The sequence below is a fragment of the Zootoca vivipara genome, chromosome 1 (assembly GCF_965207765.1).
Source record: "Zootoca vivipara chromosome 1, rZooViv2.hap1.1, whole genome shotgun sequence".
NCBI lineage: Eukaryota > Metazoa > Chordata > Lepidosauria > Squamata > Lacertidae > Zootoca > Zootoca vivipara.
In genome coordinates, this window is record NC_142582.1 from 12287224 (window position 1) to 12306316 (window position 19093).

At 42.2% G+C, this 19093-nt stretch overlaps 1 protein-coding gene across 9 annotated transcripts in view; it reads left to right on the forward strand.

Moving 5' to 3' along the window:
• Nucleotides 1–19093, forward strand: part of ANKRD44 (ankyrin repeat domain 44) — a 131898-nt gene that overhangs the window by 88502 nt on the left and 24303 nt on the right. For 2 of the 9 annotated variants that reach the window (XM_035136629.3, XM_035136600.3), the window contains exons 10-16: nt 493–607; nt 2454–2536; nt 6751–6868; nt 9165–9233; nt 11680–11820; nt 15677–15760; nt 17198–17309. In XM_035136629.3, coding sequence (XP_034992520.3) covers nt 493–607; nt 2454–2536; nt 6751–6868; nt 9165–9233; nt 11680–11820; nt 15677–15760; nt 17198–17309 — 722 coding nt within the window. The remainder of the gene's footprint in view (nt 1–492; nt 608–2453; nt 2537–6750; nt 6869–9164; nt 9234–11679; nt 11821–15676; nt 15761–17197; nt 17310–19093) is intronic. The other 7 variants (XM_088652877.1, XM_088652671.1, XM_088652908.1 and 4 more) reach the window with 5 other exon arrangements.

Genomic DNA, 19093 nt, shown 5'->3' on the forward strand with positions numbered 1-19093 from the left:
AGTTTTTTCAGACAAGCCTGTTACAATTCAAAACTCAAAGCAGCTAAATCATCACATTACAGAAGTAACCCTGTACATACTTACTTGGGAAGTGATTTCAATGGGACATACCACATTTTTCAGTGTATAAGATGCCCCCATGTATAAGACGACCCCTATTTTTTTCACCCAAAATTAAGAAAACGCACTATGCACTATCTGTGTATAAGACGACTCCTTACTTTAAACTTCAAAATATAACATCACACACTCATTATTTCTGCTGTAGGAACCCAGTGAGTGTGTAGGCTAATGCCTAGCTTATACATCCATACCTTGCCCCTGAAATAGTTTATATTGTGACTAGTGAGAAGACTTAAAATAACTTGCATCATCTCTTCAGGCTGGTGTTGATGAGTGACCTATATTCCTAGTGAGTGATGTGAAATCTTTGGTAGCTGAATTGCACTTGATCCTTATGCGTTATTTCTGTGTTAAAAATGTCATTTCCAGGAGGTGAAATTGACTGTGTTGATAAGGATGGCAACACCCCTCTCCACGTGGCTGCAAGATATGGACATGAGCTTTTGATTAACACCCTAATAACCAGTGGAGCTGATGCTGCCAAGTAAGTTGCTGAAGAAATATATTTTTTTGGGTGGTTTAGCAACGATTGACTGTATAAGGTTTGTTGTGAATATGCTGGTGCATAAGTGCTCATTCAACATGTAATCATATGGATGCCGTGGTTGCAAATTCTTGTTTTTTAAGATACCTAATTCCTGGCTGATACCAAATAAATATTGATAAAACCACAGAAGGGACAGGACAGCATATTTAACTACTTTACCGAAACCACTGTGAATTAAAAAGGGTATTTAACTTTGGTTGGATTATATCAGGGGTCAGCAAACTTTCCCCCCAGACCTTGTGAGGGGCCGGACTATATTTTTGAGGGAACATTTTAACGAATTCCTATGCCCCACAAATAACCCAGAGATGCATTTTAAATAAAAGGACACATTCTACTCATGTAAAAAACATGCTGATTCCCGGACCGTCTACGGGCGGGATTTAGAAGGCGATTGGGCCGGATCCGGCCCCCGGGCCTTAGTTTGCCTACCCATGGATTATATATAACATTTGCAAAGCTAATTTAGTTATGTCGCTGTCTTTTGGATTGCACAGTTTAAGAACTTTTTTGCTTCTATTTGCAGTAGAAAATGGAAAATTATATAGTGTTTAGATCGTTGCTCTATATAGATTTAGAGGCGAGGTAGGTCAGGAGATGACCATTTTGAGAACTGCAACCTTTTTGGCTTGTTCCTTTAAAAGTTTCAACCTACTGCTTTTTCTAAGTGTTTAAGGTAAAAGAAAAAAGAAAAGAAAGGAGAAAAGAATGCCAGCATGAAAACCAGGTTGAGCAATCTGGGTTATCTGCTCAAAATTTCTATTACACGCTTCAGTGACCTGTAGGTTGATCAAATAAAACACCTCTGTCAGCGGCTGAAATGCCCAGTGAAGTGAAAAGCCGGCTTGGAAGTATTAGGAAGACAGCCATTATAGAAGGAAATCAGTTGCCTGGGATCTAGAATGAAATTCTGAGACACCCATTTGTCAAGATCCTATTGTGATCTTCTAAGTAGATGTCCAGCAGTCGGGATTTTGCTGTGGAATGAGCAGAAAACAAAGCAAAAGGTCATTAGTTATGTGTTATAAAGGGATATGGGATAAAATCAAGAGGCGGACAGCTGGGTCATCAGCTTATCCTTGGTGTAGCAGAGGGAGCAAGACTGGCAGACAAGACCTTTTTATTTTCAGATGGGAATATTTTTAGGCTGTAGACAGAAATTATGCAATAGAAGACAGAAACTGTGTTGGACCATTTTATTTTTTATTTGCAACATATGGAGGAACTCTGCAGATTAATGCAATGGTTTTGCCAGCCTGTCTGGCCTCATAGTTGTGTGTCACAGAAATTTCAAAGTGTTTGATATGGCAGGCTTCTTGCTAGGAGTTGTGTTATCATGAAAGTGGTCTATTAAACGCAGAGCCGAATAAGGCACCATTAGGAAACTCACGGATGCATTCAACCTAGCATTAAGCAGATCATTCTGTCTGGGCAAGGATTCCAAATTGTATACTAGAATAATCTCCCCCCCTCTCCTCCTCCAGTGCGGCCACTAAATCTCTTCTGGGGATTCCCCTGACCCTCCAGAGCAGATTCGAGGAAAATATGGGGGCATGTGTGGGAAGAGGAGAGGGACAAAATCCAGTTGTTTTAGTTCTGGCACAACTATTTAGTTGAATACTACTCCCTGACTGTTGAATATGCCTAGGTTTCCCTGAGATGACAGCCAACACTTAAATAACTTCCCTCTCGAGTAGCTTAAAAAAACCCCAACAACTCTGAAATGGGTCCACCTGATTTCTTTCTGAAAGGGTTTGAAGAGAGGTTCTTTTGTGTTTTTCAGATGTGGCGTCCACAAAATGTTCCCCTTACACTTGGCAGCATTGAATGCCCATGCCGACTGCTGTAGGAAGTTGCTGTCATCAGGTAAGCAAATGAGAAAGAAAATGCAAAGCTCAGTTAACGTTGCAAGTGAGCTGCTTGTGGGTCCTACTTTTGGTCAGGGTTGTGTGCTCACATTACTAAAATTTAAAGGCCTCATTTCCTGTTTCATGTTTGTGGCGCTAGCTGCATGTGCTTATTTGTGCAAACCCCTACCTATATGCATGCGTATGAATTCTTGTCGTCTGTACTGTTTGTGTTTGAAGCACAACGAACGCTTTTTTCTTCCCTGAACGGCCATAGGGAGTTAGGATTCCCGTGACCGGAACTTCTGTCCATGGTCTGTTCCTGGTGGTGGAAGTGGGGGTGGGGAAGCAATTTTCAAGACTTCACCCTGCAGTAGCCTGAAAATGTCCTCCATGGGGTCCTCCAAGAGCATGGCGGGGTGCTGCAAGGAGAAGGAGAAACTGGGGGAAATTGCTACCCCCCCCCTCCTGCTAGTGGAAGCCTGCAATGGATTGGAGTATCTTCCATTAATGGAAGGAGCCCTTCTGAAGCAGAACAGCAACTTGGGATCCAAGGCATAGGTTTTAATTCTATATATCCACTTAATCTGGGAGTAAATCTCACTGGATTTAGGCCCCACCTGCACTGCACATTTAAAGCAGTATCATACCACTTACAACAGTCATGGCTTCCCCCCAAAGAATTCTGGGCACTGTAGTTTGTTCAGGGTGCTGAGAGTTCTTAGGAGACCCCTGTTCCCTTCACAGAGCTATAATGATCACAGTGGCTTAATAATCCTTTTCCAAAGAGAACTCTGGGAATCACAGCTCTGTGAGGGGAGATAGGGGGTCTCCTAACAACTCGCAGCACCTGAGCAGACAAGTATACGATTATGTTGCTCATGTATTTTCAGAGTGAATGATAAAACTTTGGTGCATTGTAAGAGAAAAGAGAAAATTGCTGCTTTTTAAAGCATTTTATCATATTTTAGATTTCTAATTTGGATGTAATACAATTTTTATTATTATCTTATGCATGTGTAAGAACTCAGAAATATTACAATCCATATTATTTATATAATATTAATATTATTTATAGCTGAAGTTGGCTAAAAGGATATAGAAGCCTTGTCAGGAACCAGTATTAATGTCCCTGACTGCATAAAGCAAGAGTCTTAAGCTCAAATGTGTTGGGTGGGAACCAAATCCATTGCCATCAGTTTTGATGTGTGAGTAGAGGCCAGTAATAGAAGCAGTGACTAGGCTGAATTTTATTAAAAATGCCCCAACAACCCCAAGCCAATATCCCCACCTTTCTACCACACCTGACAAAATTCCTTCATTAGCATTAGTGTTATTGGTGTCTTCATGGGTTGGCCTGCAGCTTCAAATGCCCCACCATTTTCAGCTCCACCCAATGTACTGCTCCTTCTCCTCAAAATTACTAAATCAACTGAACCCTTCTTGCCAATCTAAATAGTTCTTGAATCTTAGTTTTGTTTCATGCTTTTCGCACTTGGCTGCAGAGGTTGGCAAACAGTGAGACTCCATGCTCCTTGATCATCATCACTGCAAATTTAAATGGAATGGAGACGTTAGCTGAGGCAGATTCAAATGCTGCTGTAGGACAGCCCCTGCTATGGGCATTGCTTCTGAACGTAAAGGTTCGGTAACTGGTGTGGAAATGGCATCGTGAGCTGCCATTTGGGCTTTTATTTCTGACAGCCCTTTCAAAAATCATAAGCCACGCTTACGAAGCCACACAACTGGCTTCACATACAGAAAGTTGGTGCCCTGCAAATGTGATTGCACATGGTTTCATCCAGCTCCACACCCGAAACGTTTGCACAGACAGCAGCTTCTCCTTCCTGGTGACTAGGCCACGGGTGTTCTACATTTTCCGGTGGTGAAAATGTTGGGGAAGTAGGCCATTTTGTAATGTGGGAACAACCTCTGTGTTACGAAAATGGAGCTTCCCTTCCCTCTGGGGGGGGGGGAAATGTGTCGTTGAAAAAGCCCCCACATGTTGTTCAGTGTATGCTTAGAAAAGCCGGAAGTCGCTTTTACGTGTTTCCGGTCATGCGTGGAAGCGACTTCCGGCGCCGGCGCCGCCATTTTCTGGTGCCCATAGAAGGGCAAAGTGCCACCGGAAGTCGCGTCACGCAACTTCCGGTCATGCGCGCGTTGCCGATCCCGGATATTTACGACCCGGACTTGGCGGCTATGCTTCCCAAGCATGGATAGAAGTGCTTTGTTTAATCTGAGGTACAATGGCAGCTTGCCTTTCTCTGAAGAGGCCCCCTCTATTGCTTGACTGTTCCTTTTTAAAGCTGCTGCGCTGAGGGAGGGTAAGGCACTCTCACTCCTGTCCTTGCATTTTTAGGAGCCCAGCTGTCTGCTTAATTTTAAGACCAGCAATACTAGAGCGAACGACACTGGCAGAGCGCAACTGGGCAGCTGCATCTCCAAATTTAAGAGAGTAGTGCAAGAGTATTAGAAACATGGCTTAGGATTGCGCCTCTCCATATCGCTTAGGGATCGTCCATACTTTCATCATTGAGCAAACTTCACTCTACCCTATTGATGTTTGCTCTGATTCAGTGGTAAAGAGCAGATTTTTTATTGTTATTGTCATTTATTAGATTTATCCATAATACCTCAGGGCGGTTCACAGAACAAAATACAGAATAAAGACGAGTAAACAAGTAAAGCCAAGCAGCCAAACAATAACCTCCCCCTACAGACACGTTTAAAAGGCTGTGGAATGTTAATCTGCCATAGACCTAGTTGAAGAGGAATGCCTTCGCCTGGCACCTAAACTATATATAATGAAGGTGTCATTCGAATCTCCCTGGGGAGAACATTCCACAAACGGGGAGCCACTGCAGAGAAGGCCATGTTGCCACACTCTGGACCACATGTGGACGAGGAGGGACACAAAGAAGGGCTTCAGTTTAAGATGGTTTATATGAGATGTGGTCCTTCAGGTATCCTGCGCTATTAAAGGCTTTTAAGCCGTTTAAGGTTTTTCCCTGTGGGAAAGTGGCTGGGCAAGCGAAAGTGTGGACGAGCCCATTTGTGACTCAGAAGCATAGGAAGCTGCCTTTTACTGACTCAGGCTTTTGGTTCATCTAGTTTAATAGTGTCTACACTGATTGACAGTGGCTCTCCAGGATGTGTTTATTTATTTCATGAAATCTATACACCGCTTGATTGTAAACAAACAAACAAAAACACCTCAAAGCTGTTTATAAACAGGAGTCTTTTTTTGGATGCAAAATATATGTGTTACGGCTGTACTACTGTATTCTTTATAGAGGTGGTAACAGTAGTATGATTATTATTGTTATTAAGTTTACAACTTTTTCAAAAATAGTTCCAAAACTGCTCAGGCATAAGGGAGTTGTCTGCTCATCAGTTAATTTGGTGCCGAGACCTATAAAGATGCCAAGGACAGTTAAAACATCTTTTTTTCCACAGTAGCACCAATTGAGCTGTGTTTAGGATTTTTATTAGGTACCTCCTAAAAAAACAGAAAAACAAAACACCCTTTCCAAGGAGTACAAAAAAGGACAAAAACCTTTCTCTCAGCAATAGGAAATAAATAAATAAACCCATGTGCATGATGCACAAAATGAAGCAGACAGAAATATTTTCACATCTGTGAGAATGTATTGTCCGTAAGCACCCTTAGGGGAAAATAATCGCAACCCCCTTTCTCCCTTTCCCAAAGAATATCCACCCACTCCACAACGTAACGGTGGAATTTTTTTTTTTACCGTGCCCTCGCTTCAATAAACTTTTGCTGCTTTCTATATAAAGCGTTCGCATTTTCCTAGAAAGTCACCCTTTCTCCCCCTTCCCCCGCAACAGAATCTGAAGCCATCAATAAATAAAAATCCTATTTGAGGCCTGCTGAGGCAATCTCTGTGACTCCCTTGTTTCCTTTGCAGAGCTTTCTGCCTTCGTGCCCTGCTGTCAGTTCTCTCGATAGCAATCTGCCTCATAAATGCCTGCTGCATGATTTAAATACTTATACAGCACGGGGCTGAATGTGAAAATAGATTCTTTCTGACTTTACGGTTCTTCTTTATGCAGCTGCCAAGCTTGAGCAGCCCCTGTCCGTTTCCATGACAACCTCTTGCTGACTACGGTTGTGTCTGCATTCTCTAATTTTTGTGTTGTTGGTTGTTGTTGTTTTTTCTGACTAACTTGATTTTTCTGTCTCTGCAATGTTTCTTGCGGTTTAACTAGGACAAAAGTATAGCATAGTATCCATGTTTAGTAATGAGCACGTGCTGTCTGCAGGCTTTGAAATAGACACCCCAGATAAATTTGGAAGAACGTGCCTCCATGCCGCTGCTGCAGGAGGGTAAGTGGTTTTGAAATTGTAACTGCCAAGTTATATATAATTTCAGTTCTGTGGCCTCTCCGCAAAAAAAAAAAAGGTTCCAAATAAGGAATGGTGAAAGCTTGCATAAAAGCGTTGTTTCCGAGGATTGGTATTTTGTGTGTTTCGCGCATGCAAACTCACATGCACATAGAGCACTTGAGGGAAAAACCCAACTCTGTGCCTGTTTAAGCAAACACCACTGTTCTCCTATCTTAGATTGCTCAGCCCTCATTTGAGTCTTCCCTCCTCTCCTGAGTCATTGTATTCTCAAGCACTCATGTGACTGCTGTAGTTTATCCCATCTTCAAAGCTTAAGCTTGCAAATGAATCGTGTGGCCCGCGCAATAAATTGGGTTTTGTGGGAGCAGCATTAAATTAAAAGATGCGAGGCCTACATGGAATTCAGTCTTCTCCCTGCCCCATTTGTCCATACATGCCACTTGCAGAAAAGAGAGCACCGTCTCCTGTAATCCTAAACCACAGCATAGAATGCATTGCTTCTCAGCAGGCTGCTAATTTAATACATCATTTTTCTCTCTCAGCGGGGAACAGTACAGTGGTACCTCGTCGAGCGTCCAGGATCCGTTCTGGAGCCCCGGACACTCGACGAAAGACACGTGCGCATGGAGCGGTTTTGCGCTTCTGCGCATGCACCAAGCGGCAAACCTGGAAGTAACCCGTTCCGATACTTTCGGGTTTGCTGCGGACGTCCGCCGAAATGGACGATCGAAGGGGCGGACGTTTGCGGATGTATGACTGTAGCTATTCCTTCCATGACAAGGGAGTTGCCACCATGACCTGATCTCTGTGATACTATGTGAGACCTAGCATGTCTACTATGTCTACTGTGTTAGACAAGGAACAATAGTTTAACCTGGGCCCTCTGCTATAGCATACCGTACTTAAATACCCTAAAGGTTGATTTAAACCTGGATGAGAGTTAATAATAAGTGGCCTTATGTTAGAGGGCACAAGTTGCACTAGATCAGGCATCTCCAAACTGCGGCCCTCCAGATGTTTTGGCCTACAACTCCCATGATCCCTAGCTAAGAGGACCAGTGGTCAGGGATGATGGGAATTGTAGTCCAAAACATTTGGAGGGCTGAAGTTTGGGTATGCCTGCACTAGATAGTTGTTTACTACCTCTTCTGCCTGAGCAGATTTTTTTTGTCCTGTCATATCCAGGCCAGGCCAGCTCAAAGAAGTCAACACTTTGTTCTTTTTTTCATTCTGGCCAAATAACTAAATTGCCATCCTGGATGGCAGGTTGCCAGAAAGAGGGGGAAGCAATCCTCACCCTGTAGTTCTGTAGCCAAATATTTCATTTTAACAGACTGTGCCCTCCCCTTGTATCAAAGACTAGCCGTTAAACAAGTCTTAAACTTCCACCGTTCCCACATTTGTGGATATCAGGACTTAGGTTTTAGCATGAGAGAGACTAAGCAGGCAACAGATTTCAAGGGGTTTGGTACAGTTCTGATGTTTAAGAGGTAGACTGAATGAAAAAGAATGTCAGCTTAATTCCATCTCTTCCATTCATAAAAAGCCCTGCATCCAACAAACTTCAACACTGGGGAAGCCAATGTACTGCTCCCCAAATGCTGGTCTTACAAGCCCCAGTCAATATGGTGAAGGGTATTAGATGATGGCAGTTGCAGTCATCTGGAGGGCCCTGCATGAGATACCCATTTAGCAAACTGAAGGAACCTCCCAAATTGAAGGAAGTTCTCCTGCACATAATAAACTTGCAACAATGAATGGGGACTGTGATTTCTTGACCACAGTGAGGGTTGTGAAGGACAACTTCCTGACAGAACGTGCCATTAATGTCTTAAGGGGGGCTTTTAATGTTTAATCGATTATTTCATTTTATTTTTATTTTCTCCAGAGTGGCTGGGGAAACCCAGCTAGATGGGCGGGATATAAATACATTATTATTATTATTAACCAATTTTTGAAATGAATTGGCTGCAGTGGTTCTTTTCGATTAAACAGTTGGGTTTAAATTTGTATAAATTAATTTAAAATAGTCCTTTGTTATATGCTCTGAATTTAATTCAGAAGGTATTCCAAGGATTTCTGTGTGTAGAGAAGAGGAATTTATAAATTGTTCTTTCAGTTGCTCTTACTTAGATTGCTTATCCTAGCTGGTTCTTCCCGGTCCCCAAACTGTTGATGGAGAAACTCTGCCCCTCCATCAATGTGAAGTGTCTGTTTTATTTCAATTCATGCATTCTCTTTCTTTGTCATGCATTCTCTTTCTTTGTCTTTTCAGTAACGTTGATTGTGTAAAACTCTTGCAGAGCAGTGGAGCAGATTTCAATAAAAAAGACAAACATGGAAGGTTTGTAATTTACTACACTTTTCTAAAAAATTAAAAAAAGAAAGAAAGACAAGACTTTAGCCTTATCAATACCTGAGTATAGGCTTCTAAAACTCTATCCTTGATGAAAACCACATAACACAATTCCTGATGCTGGCATATTTCTGCTCAGATCTAGAATGCCACAGAGAAACATTGGGCTTCTGCATCCAGATCTCAAATCTGCCTAAGGGCTCTGAGTACATAGCACGGCCCTGATTTCATAGCACCGGGTTTTTTCCTCCCCTCCCCTCCCCTCCCTCCTGAAGTGTTAGGTTATTTTTGATAGGTTGAAGTGTGAGCATGAGAGGATGAGAATGAGAAACTGAGACAGATGGTGGCAGTGGTTATACTTTGCTGTGGGGCTGCCCCTTATTTACATCTCCACCTGAGCAGGATAGGAAAAAGGCACCCCCTGTAGTATATTGCTGCCTGAAGTGTAATGCCCAAAAATACAGGTGCAGTCTATACTGAATCCATACAATGGATTTTTGTTCTTTCTATTAAAAAAACACCTGCCACCAATGGCTTTTTCTTTCCTCTTTCTTTCCCAATACAGTTTGGATTCTTGAATGCTTTTAACTGCAACTGCTTTTAGAGTACTTTTGACTGCAATAGTTTTTTGAATGTTTTAACTGTTTTATAATGTTTTTGCTTTTAAATCGTGTATCTGTTTGCTTCACTGGGCTCCTTCCAGACGAAGGTCGGGATATAGATTTGATAAATAAAAAATAAGCAATTTTTGCTTTGCTTTTGCCCCAAGCTGCAGTAATGTGTCAATGTATGAAGAGGTCATTGAGCAGCACTCATTTTTTTAAAAAATTGCCAAGCATATGTATAACCAGAGCTTCCTAACCTTACACGCAGTGCTTTTTTTCCTGGGGCGGACCACAGGGGTACGCATACCCCTAAACATTTTGTGAATCTAAGTTTGGCCTCATTGAGGGGCCGAAGAATTGATGCTTTTGAATTATGGTGCTGGAGGAGACTCTTGAGAGTCCCATGGACTGCAAGAAGATCAAACCTATCCATTCTGAAGGAAATCAGCCCTGAGTGCTCACTGGAAGGACAGATCCTGAAGCTGAGGCTCCAATACTTTGGCCACCTCATGAGAAGAGAAGACTCCCTGGGAAAGACCCTGATGTTGGGAAAGATTGAGGGCACAAGGAGAAGGGGACGACAGAGGATGAGATGGTTGGACAGTGTTCTCGAAGCTACGAACATAAGTTTGACCAAACTGCGGGAGGCAGTGGAAGACAGGAGTGCCTGATGGTCCATGGGGTCACGAAGAGTCGGACACTACTAAACGACTAAACAACAACAACATTTCAATATGAGTAGGAAAATAAGAGTACAGTACCCCTCAAAATATTTTTTTAGAAAAAAAGCACTGCTTTTATGTGTTTCTGGATGTAAGATATACAGTGGTACCTCTGGTTAAGAACTTAATTCGTTTCAGAGGTCCATTCTTAACCTGAAGCACCACTTTAGCTAATGAGGCCTCCTGCTGCTGCCGCATGATTTCTGTTCTCATCCTGAAGCAAAGTTCTTAACCTGAGGTACTATTTCTGGGTTAGTGGAGTTTGTAACCTGAAGCGTTTGTAACCCGAGGTACCACTGTACTTTTCACAAGCCTTGGTGGAGAAGATGGCTAAGTTCCTGCCCTTAGTCAAGCAGCTAAGTAAGAGGCTGAGAGTTTGAGCTTTGTTGAAAATGCTAACTAACATTCACAATGAAGAGAGGCTTCATAGGGCAGGGATGGAGAACCCATGGCCTCCCGGATGTTCTGGGTTACAATCCCGCCTCTCGGAGGAGGGCCACAGGTTCTCTATCCCCACCACAGAGAAAGCTCCTGGAGCTGCAACTGTTATTATGGTGAGTAGGGAACTATGTAAGCAGGACGGTGCTCCCCTCTCAGTGAATGCACAGGTGCTGAAAATAATGTTCACATCCTCAAGAGGATAGAGAGGGGCACCAGTTCCTTGGCTGGAGCTCTGGAATGGCCTTACAGAGTTGGTGTATTGCAGGTGCAAAACCTATAAAGGGAATTCACAGGCACAGCGTAGGAGAAGAATCATCATTATTTTTCCCTATCCTCCCTCCTCCCTTTCAATAGTGTTCCTTGTTTCTTCCTTGTTTCTAGTTTTTAATGGTGTGAATAACATTCCACATCCCTTTGCTTGTTCAATTCTTCTCTCCACACTCCCCCACCCCACCCCGCAGCCCATGGTCTTTTGCATTTCCCGAGTGCCTACTTCTAATCTTCACCGCAGGAGGAAGAATATGTTCTGCATTCAATTAAATAGCTGCTATTGTTACCTCGAAATGGGTTCCCCCTATAGTAATGTTGCTGTCAGGAGCAGTTAATGTAACACACGCCGTTACTCAAAGTAGTGTCTGAGCTAATTCGTTTCTATTTATTTTTCAGGACACCTCTGCACTACGCAGCTGCAAATTGTCATTTCCAATGTATGGAGACGCTGGTGACCACGGGGGCCAATATTAACGAAACAGATGACTGGGGACGGACGGCTTTACACTATTCTGCTGCCTCAGACATGGACAGAAAGTAAACAAGCCTATTTGCATTCCTTGTTTCAACTTCACGCTAAGCCAGTGTCGTTTCTGGTCTCTTTATGCAACAGTCTTATTTCAGCAAAAATACTCCCAGAGCCAAAAGTATTCCCTTTTCCCTTCATTCAGCTACTTTGATTATTTTGAATAACTTAAGTCCTCTGCGTATTGAGAAGCCTCACAGATCCCTTCAAGTTGCTGTCATATCTGCAAATGCAGCAGCTTGGACTTTATTGATTCATTTCATAAAATTTAGACACCGCTTGATTGTAGGAAAACAACAACCTCAAAGCGGGTTACAGAAAAGATAAACTGATAAAATCGGGGGAGAAAAATCGCAACAATACATACAAAAGTTAAAATACTAAAACAGATTGAAATCGCCTCACTTTTCATTCTGTCTAAACAGATTAAAATTACCTCACTTCTTTCTAATACCATCTTTCCATAGAATTGTTCCCTCTTGAGGTTAGTTCCTCACACATGTAAAAGGTAAAAAATCACCTAGAAATGTTGTATAGGACATTTCTTTATGCAGACAGAAGCAAGAGGGATTCTATTTACTGGAGAGGAGCACTGTATATGTTTTCTCCCTATGGTAATGTTGCTGTGGTGCTGTTCCTCAAGTTTCTGTCCTGATGTAAAAGTGTAGGTGGGTTTGCAGTATATAAGGAGAGGACATAAAGGGCCACAAGAGTGTGGCAGCAAAGATTATTCAGTCATTTGATAATCCAGGTATATTCAAGCCCCGCATTGGGCCATAAATTCCTAGATGACCTCGTAGTCCCTTCCAACCCTACAATCCTTTGATTCTATGATTCTAAGAAACCATTGCAATTCAAACCATTGCAAAAATTTTTGTATGCCTGGGGATACAGAAATATCAAATTGAAACATGCATTAGGGGAGGCATTGAGACTATTCTGTCATAGGGCCCTGTCATAGCCATGCGCTCAAGAGATGGCAGAAGGATTCGGCAGGAACCTTGCACTGTAGCAGAAATTAAATTATCCCCATACTACTACTATTCCTCAAATCTCCTGGCCCAATGACTGAGGGCAGATCCACTCCACATGTTTAAAGCACATCCAACTCACATTTGAAGCACGTGGCTTCTCGCAAAGAATAATGGGAACTGTAGTTTCCCCCCTCACAAGGCTACCATTCCCAGCAACCTTAGTATACTACAGTTCCCATGATTTTTTGGGGGGTGGGGGTCATGTGCTTTAAACATGCATTGGATGTGCTTTAAACACTTGGTGTAGATCAGGCATCCCCAAACTTTGACCCTCCAGATGTTTTGGACTACAGTTCCCATCTTCCCCGACTACTGGTCCTGTTAGCTAGGGATCATGGGAGTTGTAGGCCAAAACATCTGCAGGGCCGCAGTTTGGGGATGCCTGGTATAGATCTTCCTGAAGTCTCTTCCTCCTAGTGTGTGTATGTGTGTTAAATTTACCACATAATAGTCACAGCTGGGTGAATTTGTACCTTTGGAGCCTGCCATGATGTATTGGTACCAGAGGATTTGATTATAATCTCTCTCCCTGTAATACCCAAATCATCGTAACACAATTCCTTTCTACCTAGCTTGCTGCAGATTCCATAGCAGCTGGGGATGTAACCTGTGCTTAAAGTCTCCAGCAAAGATAATCTCAAAAGCTATGCCAAAGGAATGGATCTGTCTGAACTGCCTATGACTATCAAAGAAGGAAAGAAAAAAGCAGGCGGGGGGGGGGGGTAGGAATAGATTTCCATGATGTTGAAACAGAATATATTTTTAGGGGGGAAAGGAAAGGGTAAGATTAATGCTCTTTAAAATTGGCTCCATACAGCAAGTATTGGTACCACTTGTACTTACAACCAAGAGGTTTAGCCAGTCCCAGTTCCCCTGGCACATGTAAATGTCTCACACACGTATCTGAAAATATCAGTGTGCGCTGTACCTGTGCATGCTACTTACATGGGGACATCGTAAAATGTTTTAGGTATAGCTGTAAAAAAGGGGGGGACAAGTTGTGATGGGCCTTAAAAACAGGACATAGTAATTTTTTTTCAGTCAAGGGTTTGTAAACAGAAATATTTAAAGTGGTCTTAAAATGTTAAGGTATATATTGTGGCAGAATTCTTTCCTCGGGTATTTGAAACATTCCACTGCGATTGAGTGAATGGTATGGTTCAAGTGTTTGGTGCCTTTAGTTCTGTGGCATCAACCCTTTGGTATTCGGTTCCCTTAAATATTAGATAGGCATCACCTCTTTTGTCATTTTGGTGCCTGCTGAAGACCTTCCTCTTTCAACCAACCTTTTAAGTTGAGATATTTACCTTTCTGCATTATATTGGATATGTTTTTAGTATGTTTCTATAGTTGCTCAGTGGTCTAAAGTAAACCACTGAGCCTAGGGCTTGCTGATTGGAAGGTCAGCGGTTTGAATCCCTGCGACGGGGTGAACTCCCGTTGTTCAGTCCCAGCTCCTGCCAACCTAGCAGTTTGAAAGCACATCAAAGTGCAAGTAGAGAAATAGGTACCGCTCCGGCGGGAAGGTAAACGGCATTTCTGTGTGCTGCTCTGGTTTCTCCAGAAGCGGCTTAGTCCTGCTGGCCACATGACCCAGAAAAACTGTCTGCAGACAAACATCGGCTCCCTCAGCCAGTAAAGCGAGATGAGCACCGCAACCCCAAAGTCGTTCGTGACTGGACTTAACTCTCAGGGGTCCTTTACCTTTTTATAGTTTAATCATTTGTTGTTTGCTGCCCTAGACTCTTTGGGAGGAAAGGTGGGATATAAATTTAATAATAAATAAGGTTCTTACAAACTACTGAAGTGGTAAATGCCACAAACAGCAGCACTGGGTGCTTAAGAGAGAAGACCAGACCTTTTGGAGAAACAATCCTGAAAATAGGAGTGCTGAATATTTTGTGCTTTTTCTTCTTTTGTCTCTCTTTATAAGAATGGACATACTGAGCTTCTCATTTCTACTGACCTGATTCGTTAACGATATTCCTGGACACTGGGACAGGGAGCCAATTATGTATGAGGAAATGCTTTTGGGCTGCATTCAGGATTTCTGCTACTGAAACATAATGCATTCATATTTTAATAGTTATAAACCCCAAGTCCTCATTTCTTCCATTCTATTTTAAGAACATTCTGAACTCCCAGGGAAGAGTCCAGTAGAACAGGTTTGCTGCTAGTGGCATTGTGAGCTGCCATAGTGTTTAACTTTCTTGTTTTGTGAATCTTCTTTAAGAATGGAAAGGGCCAGGAACAAGTCCAGATCTCGGCAGATCTCGGTTAAACATGAAGAATACAAAAGCAACCTTGGGGAATCAAACCCATGGTACATCTAGCCCAGGAATCTCAGTGAAGCATCAGTTAAAGTGGTTGCTATAGGATAGCTGGTTAACCAGCTGCTACATTTCTGGGAGACAAATACTTCTCCAGACAGGAGTTGCTGGATTACAGCTCCTTTCATCCCTGACCATTGGCTATGCAGACAGGGGTTGATGGGTCCAAAAATACCCGGAGGTATTGAAACAGTTGTGTAGGCAGTTACACCCAACATGACAGTAACATCTGCCCTGTGACAATAATTTTGCAAATTTTCTGGAATGTTTATTATGGAAGCTTGATGTGACTCTTAGCCTTGTCCATAGGTCAGACAGTCAGTTGTTGTTACTACTACTACTACTACTACTACTACTACTACTATTACTATTAAAAAGGATTCCTGGTGGCATCCATAAGTATGTACACTGCTCTGAAGTGAAAATGATGGCCGGTCGCTTATGCGAATCTCTGAAGTGTCGGTTTTCAAAATGAGTTGCGTTTTTCTGTCCCTTATGTTAAGAAGAAAGAATATTTTGGGTAACTCCCATGAAAATGCTGAAGAACTTGAAAGAGCCAATGAAATGAAGGAAAAAGCAGCCGCATTGTAAGTTTGGTGTCAATAGAGCAGTTTGACTCCATCTCCGTATAATGCTTTTGCTTCTGTGGGTTGCAGTTATGTGCATTCCTTATTTTTGCTCACCTGCTGTGCTGCTGCATACAACAGCTGAGGCGATGAAGCGCTAACCTTTGAATTATGGTCTATTGATATTTGTGTATGTGTGTGTGTGTGTTTGTGTGTCTTTTTAACTTTTCCGTTCTGGCTGCCACTGTAGCGTTTCGAGGCATTTTAAACATGGTGTGCTGTTGTCCAAATCAAATGCATTGTGATGTGATAATATGCTGCAAGGAATATATGTCCTTCACATATTTAATATTCACAGCTGATGTTCTTTATGCCATAGTTTTTGTTGTGGTGTTTGTGTCGATTGTCAACGAGGTAGGATATGCATGAAAGGAAGTGACACAGAAAATGTAATCGAATTTCTTTCCTATGGAGCTGTTCCCAAGTAAATAGACAACATGAGGAAAGCTTTTGGTTTTGAGAAATGCATAGGTTGACATTAATAATGTGCGGGGTTCTGTAGCTGAAGCAACGACTCTACTACAGCAGCTGATTCTTCCAAAAGAATGGGTTTTAGAATCTGGAGCAGTAGTAGAGCTGATCATAAGGGATCTTATGACTTACGACTTTGAGAAGACATCTGAAGGGAGCCCTGTTTAGGGAAGTTTTTAATGTTTGCTATTTTATTGCATTGTTATTGTTACTCGCGTGTAGGATCCTGGCAGAGACACATGCCTGACAGGCATGTTCTCTCCCTCCTGGTCGTTCGTTAGGGAGCTTCAAAAGCTTTCTCCAGCCCGAACATCACAGCGACTGATACCAAGTGGCATTAACAGGCTTAAGGATCCTGCAGAGTGTTAGCAGTTTGCATAACAAACTCAGTAGCACAGCATTTTTGCTAATCTGCTTTATTTACATATAATACACTCTGAGCATTCTGACTTAGCTCCTTCCTCTTTCTCATCAGACAGCAAAGAGAAATATCAAAGGACAATAGTCCCACATCACGGAAACACAGTAACATAAACATCCTGTCTCCATCAATTCCCACTATGTGGAATGAAAACATACACTGTCATGTGATAGAAAACAATCCCATGACTGCAGGCACAGAGTAGGAATCCTAACAGGGAGCCACCCATAGTGGCTGGGGAAACCCAGCCAGATGGATGGGTATAAATTATTATTATTATTATTATTATTATTATTATTATTATTACCCAAAACATTGGTTATTTCTGTACAAAATCTAAGTGAATATGATGGAAAAGCCAGCATGTAACAGCTGCAAGATTCTGTGCACAATGAAAAAGCTAGCTAGTTTATATTCAAAACCAGGAAATGTCGCCGCCTTGGCATCAGCCTTTATGTCGAATCAGCTGGTACAGCTTAGCATTTATACTTGCAAATATTCCACAGGTGTCTAGAATTCCTTCTTCAAAATGAAGCAAACCCGTCAATCCAGGACAAAGATGGGTACAATACCGTGCATTATGCTGCTGCTTATGGACACCGGCAGTGTTTAGAACTGGTGAGTGAGGCCCTGATTGCTATTGAGATATGCTGCATGCCAAATGTTTGCTTCTGACAAACACCGTTTGTCATGTTATTAACTCTGCAGGGCTGTGGCTGTTGTTTTTGAGTCCTATTAGACTTCAATATTGGGTATGGGGGTAGGGAAGGGCGGTTCCCCAGAACAGACAAAATTCAAGACTGCATCCTCATAAAGTAGAGCTTGGAAATGGGGAGATAAATGGCTGGCTAATCAGCATGAAATCTCCAAAACCTTTTTAGACTGCAGATGCTGAGTGGAAATGCCTGAGGCCAACTCTGCTGATTGATGGCCACAGTCAACAACTGCTTCTGTAGTTTGACAGTACCATTGGCATACCAGCTGCTGAAAGTGAAGTGTTGTTTTCCATATAGGGTTGTTGATTCCATGACTCTTCATTAACGGGCTAGGGATTGTGGGCCACTACAGTAAAAGGCACATGGAGGGGAAGACTCGTTTTCTTGAGTTGCACTGTAGTGAATGTCTTTCCTCAACGCTCCTTGTCACAGAGCACGTGTTGCATTCCCCATTGCAATAAATGTGGTATGCGCTGCGCTGTCTATGAAACTAATTGAATAATAAGCTTCATTGCGGTGGGGAAACCAGTTCAATTCAATGCCACAGTTCCCTCCCCCCCCCAAATAGCAAGCTGCTGTCTTCTCTGCGTTAAGTTTTGCTGCTCCTCAGTAGGGAAGCGATGATATTTAAAATACTGACAGATGCAGCCTTTAGCAGAGTTTCACAAGTAACGGCATTTGTTATCACGGTACTTCAGTTTTAATATGAAAAGTGTCGAGAAGGCTTTGTCTACCAGACTTCGCGTAGTCTGGGAAGTAAATGAGGCAGCGACGCCATCTTAAATAACATGTCACAAAAGGAAAAGGAGTGATTCAGATACTTGGATCTCATTCATCTCTATCTGTGGTCAACCATTCATAAAGCGTTTGAGTGACAGTCGCATGTATTAATGGATAAATGAGTGCCAGTCATTCCCGCCTGCTTTTACTATACTAAAAATAGAGTCTCCCCCTAGTGTATTCATTCCTCCCTGGGCTAATTCTTTTGAGCCTTCATTAATCAGAAATAGAAACTGAGATCATTTGATAACATTTCATAGTTGTGATAAGATTAACATCCTTGAACTGTATTGGCTTTTTTCTAAGCTGCCATTCCAAAGAAAAATCCTATTATAAGGCTGATAAGTATGACATGTTGATTGCTGTCAAATGATTTGTGGAAGGCTATTGAACTGGTAAACAGTGTGTATGAAATAAATGTCTTTCTGCAGTGCTTCTTAACTGGCCTACTGGACATAATTACAGTATTCTCCTGCCCTGCCTCCCCCAAATTTTCTGTGTCAATATAGTATAAAAAAATTATAATATACTTTCATGACATATACTTTCCCTTTTTCTTTTGGCTCTTGGAGAAAGCAAGTACAGCAGAAACACAGTCAAGACTTTGGGACAATATGATGGAGGCATCAAATCTAAATCTAAATCAAATCAGTTGTGAGCTAGTGAATCAACCATGTTTGTTGAGCTGTGTTTGGACATTTCAGTCCACTTAATATTTTCAAAACTGCAAATTATTTACATTTAAATGTGAACTGAGTCAAATCTCCGCCCCGCCCCCCCCATCCCTAGGATAGGATGAGCGGTGTAAGTGGCTAACTAAGCAAATTTAGATTGGCCTTGCAACTTTTTAATTATATATTTTTGTTAGCTTGCTAAAGCAGTGTTTCCCAACCTTGTGCCTCCAGC